The sequence below is a fragment of the Mastomys coucha genome, unplaced genomic scaffold (genome assembly GCF_008632895.1).
Source record: "Mastomys coucha isolate ucsf_1 unplaced genomic scaffold, UCSF_Mcou_1 pScaffold13, whole genome shotgun sequence".
NCBI classification, from domain to species: Eukaryota; Metazoa; Chordata; class Mammalia; order Rodentia; family Muridae; genus Mastomys; species Mastomys coucha.
The window spans coordinates 72,008,966-72,017,535 of record NW_022196895.1 but is presented as its reverse complement, the minus strand read 5'-3'; the positions used below and the strand labels follow the sequence as shown (position 1 = coordinate 72,017,535).

Genomic DNA, 8,570 nt, shown 5'->3' with positions numbered 1-8,570 from the left:
TCCTGGGAACATGTAGTCTATGCTCCTGTGCTCAGTGATGTCTCAGCTCTGCATGGCAGCCAAGGGCCCTTTTGAGACAGAGTTCAAATCCCGGACTGGATTTTTACCCCATCTGGATTCTTTCCCTTGTACTGGGAATTGCAACCTAGAAGGGGTCTATCGCATTCACAAAGGGATGAAGAGTAGCGGCTCTGGGTTAACACTGAGTTTGTCCACAATGCAGCTCAACAACTTTATTGCAAAAATCTGAGCTCTGGGTCTGTGGTCTCACAGGGGAGACCTCATTCAGTGATAAGTATATTTCCGTCTCTCCAACAGGATCAGTCTGGTTGGAAGAGGCTCTGGTGGAAGGGAGAGGAGGAGCCTGGCTCCCCAGCAGGGTGTGGCATGGTAGCAAGGCTGGCTGGAGGCTACTGGGCTCCAGCCAGGGAACTGGCAGGACCAGATGTGCTGCCCCAGTCAGCATCCTCGGGACTGTTCTTGTCACAGGTACCAGGCTGCATCTGCACATGCTGTGTGCACATGAGATACCATGAAGAATCGAGTTCTGGCCTTCCTCCCGACCCCAACCCCTGAAATGAGAATGTTAAGTGAAAAGCCTGCCTGAGCCATGGCAGTAGACAAACAGAGCTCACTTCTGCTCAAAACGCTCCAGGCATGAAGGCTGAGACAAGAGGGGGGTGAGTTCAGGGTTAGCCTGGGATACGTAGTGAGTCCCTTCTACAATAAATAAATAAATAAATAAAACTAAGTCCCCCACTATCCTTCAAGCACTTAGAGCCAAAGGTCTTGGGCTGGAGGGACGGTGTAGCAGTTACTCCAGAGGATGCACATTTGATTCCGAACACCCACATGGTAGCTCACAACCATTTTTAACTCTAGTGCCCTACTTTGGCCTCCTTGGGCACCAGGCATGCACATGGTACACAGACATAGGTGTAGGCAAAACCTGTAGAAATAATAATAATAGTAGTAGTAGTAATAATAAAGTCAAAGGTTTGTGTTTTGTAAAGGTGTCTTTGACATTAAAATTTCTGTGCCCGGTGGTGCCAACTGTAAAGCAAGGAGCTGCTTGCTGTAGCTGGGCTTGTAGCTGTCCCGTGAGCTTCTAGTAGTCACACAGAAGGCCACTCTCAATATCATTTAATCAAGTCAGTTGATATCGTTTAATAAATAGGCCAGAGAATGATCTGAGCATTTCTGGGCAGGATGCATCGTGCGACCAAAGTTACGGAAGATTGTCCCTTGAATCACTAAGGCAAACTTCATGTGTGTCATTTTTACATAGAGTCGTCACATAAAAAGTTTTATAAATAGAAAAAATTCCAAAAGTCTCCCACAGACAGACAGGAAAGTCAGGAACATGAACAAAACAAAATAATAATAATACTAATAAAAAAAACCACACAGCCGCCCCTCCCCACCCCCCAGCCATTTGTTTCAAGTGCTTGATCATACAGTACTCAACATCTTTGGATATTTTACAATGTACAATTCCAAACGGCAGCCCAGAAAAACAAACGAAAACAAACGACAAAAAGAACTAGCCAGTCATCTGAAAAAGTGAGTTTATAAGAAGTCATTACCTTTACAAAATAAAAACAGAAGCCTGACACCACTGCCCTCCCCTGGTCCCTCTTGGTTCTGAGTCTGGTTCAGCTACAGCCACCTGGCTGCTGGGGCAAAATGTGCATACTGGCGACTGTCTGAGTGGCAGACAGGAATTTAAGAGGCAGTTGCCCGGCAGGTGACTGATGAGGACGGGGAACTGAGGAAAATCCTCCCTGATGGACACTCGTCTGGTGGCACTGGCAGGCACGGACTGTCTTGGGAGCTTCAGGAGGGACAGAGCCTACTGTCTTCTCTGGCCTTTTTGTGTTTGTGTTTGTACATGAAGAAGCCAAGGCAATTGATATAGGAAGTGCTGAGGCTCCTGGACCCACAGCTTGGGGCTCTGGGACTCCAGGCCTTCCAAGCAGGTGGATTCTCCTTCCTGGGATCTCAAGAAACCAATATAAACTCAAGAAAGCATGGGCCAGCAAAGTTGTCTCACTACCACCAACCCAGAACCAGCCTGAGTGTGACTTGCAACACAGCCCATCACAACCCGAAGGACTCTACCTCCTTGCATGGGAGCCCTTTGGTCAAATATGGAAGGGGGACCAGGGGCTCAAACACAGTAGAAGGTGTGTCGCCAGCAAAGCTCAGGCCTGGGCTCACAATCTGAGCCCTGGATGACAAGGTTCTGTGACGTTTGTAGGGTTGGGGGAAGCCAGGCAGGTGGTGGCTGTTAGCCCCATCCATCCATCAGCTAACGGAGCCTGAACACTGAGGGAGTGTGGGGGTGAGCCAATGCTGACTCTCATTTCCAGGGGGTGTTTAGATATGGCAGTGGCCTACCAGAAGTGAGGCAGATTTTGGGGTCCCTGGAGCTACCTGTGGGTATTGAAAGCCATGAAGCCCTCTCGTTCCGTTGTTCCTGTCCAGTTCTGCCGCATGTCTTACTGAAGCTAACATGCTGACTTCCACGTGGAGGCGATGAAACCAACTCCAGTTAGATAGTCTCCCCAGTAACACTGGGGGTGCTAAACTTCTACCTTCCAAGGAACTCTTGGAACAGGTGTGAATATGTATAAAGGGGGGAGGGGAATGTAAGTTACCACCCCCTTTCGCAGCAGGGTGACTGTGAGGCACAGAGGGTTGACCCTCCTAAGGTCACAGGTCAAGCCGATATAAAATGGGCTCGCTCCATGCCAGCTCCTGGCTGCAGGAGGCCTTTCTGACCAGTAGGAATGGTCTCTCCCCGTGGACCGGTAGCGTTGCTCAATTGGATCCGGGACCTCTGAGCTGGAACCTGACTCTGAAGGCAGTGTTGGGAGGGACTCCCCCATGGGGTTGAAGGGCTCAACCAAAGTGCCTGGTCAGGGCACAGTCCTCATGCTAGCTCCTCCCGGCCAGCCCGGCAGAGAGCTCCCTCCTCACAGCCCGGTACCGCTGTAATGTGCTCCTGGCACCAGCACGGAGCCTTCCGAGGTTTGGCACCCTGTGTATTTCTTTGTGAACCAGAGGCAGCCAGGGAGAGATCGGGGAGGGGGTTCCAAACCCTCAGGGAAGAGATGCCTAGCTCAGATACAGGCAAAAAGGAGATGCTGCCCTCGAAGGCCAGGAAAATTGCATCTCAGCTAAAATGTTTTTTGTTTTTTGTTTTTTCATTTTCCCCTTGCGTTTGCGAACTAGAAAGTTCAGGTCCACTGGGTGGGGCAGGGCAGGCCTTAGAGGGACTTAAGACAGGGTTTGGGACTAGGGTGGACCAGGGCCAGCCTAGTTGTTGGCTTCAGACATGGAGGCCACGTGGTTGAGGCCGGTGAGACCAGGAAGGCCAGCCAGGCCCGCTGCCCAGGGATCTGGCAGCGGGAAGTAGGGCCGAGTGGAGGCCACGTTCTCGGCCAGGGCCAGGGCCAGGAGGCCACCCGCGTTCCTCTCGGCCTCGAGCTGTGCGCGTCCAAACAGCTTCATCTGCGTCTCCTCGAACTGCTGTTCCAGCTCCTGGAGGCTCAGGGTGCCCTTGGGTGCCGCCAGGAAGTGCTTAGCCGGGCTGGGGCCCGGGAGGCACACGGCCGTGCCGCCCAGGTGGCCACCCATGTCGCCCAGCGCGGGTGGCATCACGAAGGCCGCCTTGTCGGGTGAGGGGCCACCCGACCCAAAGAGCAGGCTGGCCGCCCTCCAGGCAGCGGGCTTGCGACCACGCCGGGGTCGCGCCATGCGACAGCTCTGCCGCTTGATGTGGCGGTGCAGGTGGTCGGAGCGTGTGAAGCTCTTGTAGCAGAACTCGCACTGGTAGGGCCGCACGCCCGTGTGGATGCGCATGTGGTTCTTGAGGTCGTAGTTGTGCACGAACTTGGCGTTGCAGTGAATGCACAAGTAGGGCCGCTCCCCCGTGTGCTTTCGCATGTGAATCTTCAGTTTGTCCTGCCTGCAACACAGAAGCCAGCGTTGAGTCCACGTGTGACACAAGCGCCCGTTCTCTACACACTTACCCACGTCAGAGCTGCTTTCTTGTATCCATAGTGCCAACCCACGAGTAAGAGTCATGCTAAAACCGACCTTGAACTTCTGCCCAAAAGTCTGCCTCGCCTCAGGGTTAAAGCAGGAAGGATCAGCCGGGTGGTGGTGGCGCACACCTTTAATCCCAGCACTTGGGAGGCAGAGGCAGGTGGATTTCTGAGTTCGAGGCCAGCCTGGTCTACAGAGTGAGTTCCAGGACAGCCAGGGCTACACAGAGAAACCCTGTCTCGAAAAACCAAATAAAATAAAATAAAATAAAGGATAAATAAGACAAAGCAGGAGGATCAGTGTCCTGAAAGACACCCCACAACTCCTTGTACACATAGGTGCGAGATGAGAGTCACTGGGGGCCCATCTCACATTCTGGAAGGCAGTCTTCTTGGAGAGATAGGTCAGCATTCTGCTGTCAGCCCTGTCATGATGAAGGGCCTTCCGAAGCAGGATGCCCTTCGATCTGATCTCTGGCCTTGCTCATCCTAAGTCCCCAGTCCCACACCAGCCTCTGTCCTCAGCACTCATCCAGAGACTCCAGAGGCTTGGCACGCAGTGCTGGGAGCTCCTCTCGTGTGGTGGCTTCTCACCTCAGCCCTGGGCTCTGCTCTTTGCAGACATTTCAGGGCTTATGAAAGAGCCAGGTGCGGGAAGAATGCCGGCTGATCTTGGGCGGAGCTCTGGAGTTAGAGGCATTATTTAGAGACAAGGCCTTGTGGGGATGAGGCTCTAGCTGCAGGCCCCCCAACCCCCGCCCACTTGCTGGGTGACCTTAGGCGAGTTAGGCAAACTGTGTAGGCAAAGCTAAAGCTAGAGGCAGGCATGATGCCCCTTGTCTAGGGCTGCTAGAGGTTGCTAGAGACCCAGGGCTTTCTTGAGGGAGGTCCTGAAAAGAAAGATGACCTTCTGGTTTTGTTTTTTAAACACTGAGCACCCAGGACACCAGTACACAGAGCCCTTCGGCCTGGCTGGGGCTTGCGGCTTGGGCTGTAGTGTGTCTTCCCTGGGATCACGCTTCAGCTTTCCCCAAATGGCTAAGAGGCCAGAAGTGCGGTATACTGTGTCCACCACCTCCCTGCAGGTGGGGCTTGGGCGGTGTCTCTGCTGTAATTCCAGGTTGGGCTTTGAGGTCAGAGCGGATGTGGGAGTCCAGGGGTCCTCCCTAAAATGTCCAGATTTAAATTGCCCTCACCGTTACCCTGGGCAGCGGGGTGTTGGCTGGCCACTAGAGGTCGCATGGGATCTCATTTAGAAAATAGTTTTCCTGGGTGGATGCAAGAAGTCCATGTGGGCACTGCCAGGTGTGTGTGTGTGTGTGTGTGTGTGTGTGTGTGTGTGTGTGTGCGCGCGCGCGTGCGCGCGATCGAGAGCGCATGCCCCCTCCTTTGTGCAGAGCCCCACTCCTTCCTGTACTCCCTGGGGCTCCGAGAGCCTGGGCAGTGGGGAGTGGGACCAGCGGGAGAAGCAGAAGAGGCAGGGTACGAGAGATGCTCCAAGTCTCTTCCCACCAGGCTTTCCTCTTTCCTACACTCTCCAGCCACCCTGCCTGTACAGTTACCGCCTGTGGCTTCCCAGCCCCCAGCAGCTATGCCCAGTGGCATCTGCAGCCTAGGTAACTGTTTAGGATGAAGGGGACACAGGGAGCACCGGGCTAGTGGGTCTCTCCTGAGCAAGCAAGACCTGAGACCCTTGGGATCTGAACATTCCTCTTCAAAGCAGGTCACCTGAGGCACCACAGAAAGCGAGGCTTAGCATGGCCAAGGTCCTGGGTTCAATTCTCAGCACTGGGGAGCGGGGAACCCCAAATCTAAACCCAAGCCCCCGAACCAGACAAGAAGAATCTGCAGCTCTTCTGGGCTGGTGATCTCATACCTATTTGCATGTCTTCCACAATCAGGGAACAAGGCTCTCCCTGCGTGCTGGGCTGGCAAGGGAGGGCACCTGCTTAGAGGTGGCACGGGTATGCTGTTTCCAGACAAGGGCCTCTGTGTGTACACACAGAACTGTCTCCTAACGGTAGGAGTTATGGGACACAGGAGGCAGTAAACACACATGCAAGTACATAGAGATCCTGGTGGGTGAGAGAAGGGACACACGGTGTGGGACAGCTTGCATGTCAGTCATCACAATGCTCACAATGGTCTGTCTATCCCTCCTGATCTCTCTGGAACCCATTAAAGACCAATCCCTCCAGGCATTGAGGGCAGAGACAAGCAGCTCATAGCTCCCTCACTTCAGCTACCTGAATGGACTCTGGGAATGGGAGCAACCTTAGGAGTACTTGCTGCGTGACCTCCAGCGACACCATGGGAACCGCGGCCTGGAGGTGGCAGGGGACTGCGTAAAGGCACACAGCTGGACAGAGGCAGACGTTGGTCCAACCCTAGACCTCTTGATGACCTCATGATGCTCTTTTCAAAATGCCACGACCCACAGCAAGATGGAGAGCCCGGTGGTCATTGCTTTGATGACTGACCGGTGACAAGCAATGTCAGTTGAGAACTTCTCAGTCTGTGTGTGAATACATCTTTTAAATATATATTTTAGATTTTGTGTGTGTGTGTGTGTGTGTGTGTGTGTGTGTGTGTGTTTGTGTGTGTTCATGTATATATGTAGGCACACACATTCATGTATGCCTGGATGGTCATTCCTGTGCTACAGTGTGTACATGGGGGGGTAGAGGACACCTTTTAGGGGAGGGGTCAGTTCTTTTCTTCCACCACATGGATTCTGAGGATCAGACTCAATTCTTCAGGCCCAGCTTTGGTGGCAAGTGCCTTCCTCCCCACCCCCCACTGTGCTATTTTGTCATCAAGAAGATGAGTGAAGTACCTACCCTCCCTCCCTCCCTGGCTCTGTTATCCCTTCTTATCTCCTTCCATTTTCTTGCTTGGAGACCCAGCCTAGTTAGAGCACCATCTCCTTCCAGCCCAGAGGGAGGCTCATGGTGAGAAAGAGTGATCGGGGTCTTAGGAGCTTGTGCTAATGAAAGGCAAGGCCAGGGCCTGAGCCCCAGCCTCTGGTAGGCCCCCAGTCAGTCTGAAGTCTGCTACCACTGTCCACCCAGACTTCCTGGGGCTTGATGGTCTCGTGTGGCTCTTCCTGCCACCAAAGCTGATGACATCTTCTGAGCTTATCAAGATTCTCAGAGCTGTTGGGAGGGGGATCACTAGAAAGAAAGAAAAGAAAGCTAGGGCAGGCGCTGTTGGTGCCTGGGAGAGGGGTTCAGCATCCATCTGACACCATTGCTGGACAAAGTTGGGATCTTTTGTGAGGGATTCTGAAGAAAGTGATGGTGCCGTGGCTCCTGGGGAGCCAGTGCCGCCTAACTTTTGCCTGGGTGTCCTCCAAGGGACCTCTGTCGTCTGTGGGGAGGCAGCTTCTCACCTTGCCTCCCTTCTTGCTGTCTGCTGTGGTGAGGCATATGGATGAGGAGGCCTAGGACAGCCTGAGGAACTCAAGAGGAACACCATGTAGCCCCGCTCTCTAGGAGCTCCTGGCCAAAAGGCAGGGAGAGGCCTAGGGCAGGGCCCCAGGGCCTGTGACTAAGTATGCAACAGAAAGGCAAGCAGGGGACTCTGGTCCTTCTGGTAGCAATGGTTGTCATTGAGGAAACTAAGGGCTAAGAGGTCAGCTGCCGGGTGTCAGCAGAGCCTCTTCCCATCTTCCCTCTATTTCTGGGCTCATCTGAGGCGTCCTTTCTCTAGAGCCTTTGAAGTCCTTCCCTTTGGCCCCTAGACTCTAATAACTGAGGGTGGGACCAGCTGACACTGAGAGCTCACAAGGGGGACTAGGTAATAGCACCCATAGGTCTCCAAGGCAGCAAATAGGACTTGGGAGTGGCAGGGGTTCCGCTTAGAGAATTCTATCTGGGCAGTGCTATATGTGTCAAAAGGAGTGATGTCCCCATGAGGTGTGGCATCTAGACAATATAACTCAGAGTCCATTATCATGGAAGAAGGGCTTCTAACATCCATGGGAAGGCTGAGGTAAACCAGAGGCCTAAGTTCTCCCCAGCACTGAGGGGGGAGACAAGGCCCTGTTGGCTGAGAAGCTATGGAAGGAAGGACTGATCCCAGAGCCTTTCAGACTTTTTTGGCATTCAGTGCCTTAGCTTGAAGGGAGCCTGGGAATTCCAGGTCTGGAGGCAGCCACCCTGCTGAAGAGCTTCCACATGGGGAGGAGGGGGAGGAGTAATCGATGGAGCTTAGCCCCAAACCGTATCCTCATGGGAAGGGTGTAAGGGAACTTGCTTCAGAGAGGATCCCAGCGAAATCTCAACCTGGCAGGTCAAGGCTGGGGCTTCGGATGGATAGCTTTTGGCTGGCTTGGAGAGGATTCTTTCAGGGTAGCCCCAGGGAGGGCAGTAAGCAAAGGGCCAGTGGCTCTGAAGAATGTGAAGGGGAGTACATCAGTCCTCCCTGAGGAAAATGTCCCTGATGGGAGTCTGGGTTCCTGCAGCAGATTCCTGCAGCATCTCCTCTCCAGTTCCTGCCCCCAGACCTCGGAGAGCA

The 8,570-nt window shown here is 53.6% G+C and overlaps 1 protein-coding gene across 5 annotated transcripts in view; it reads right to left on the bottom strand.

Annotated features, from left to right (window-relative positions):
* Window positions 1–1,128: 1,128 nt before the first annotated feature.
* The window catches only part of Zbtb7c (zinc finger and BTB domain containing 7C), a 324,679-nt gene continuing 317,237 nt past the window's right edge, over window positions 1,129–8,570 (bottom strand). For all 5 annotated transcript variants that reach the window (XM_031366061.1, XM_031366062.1, XM_031366063.1 and 2 more), the window contains one exon: window positions 1,129–3,973. In XM_031366061.1, coding sequence (XP_031221921.1) covers window positions 3,322–3,973 — 652 coding nt within the window. In that variant the 3' untranslated portion in view covers window positions 1,129–3,321. The remainder of the gene's footprint in view (window positions 3,974–8,570) is intronic.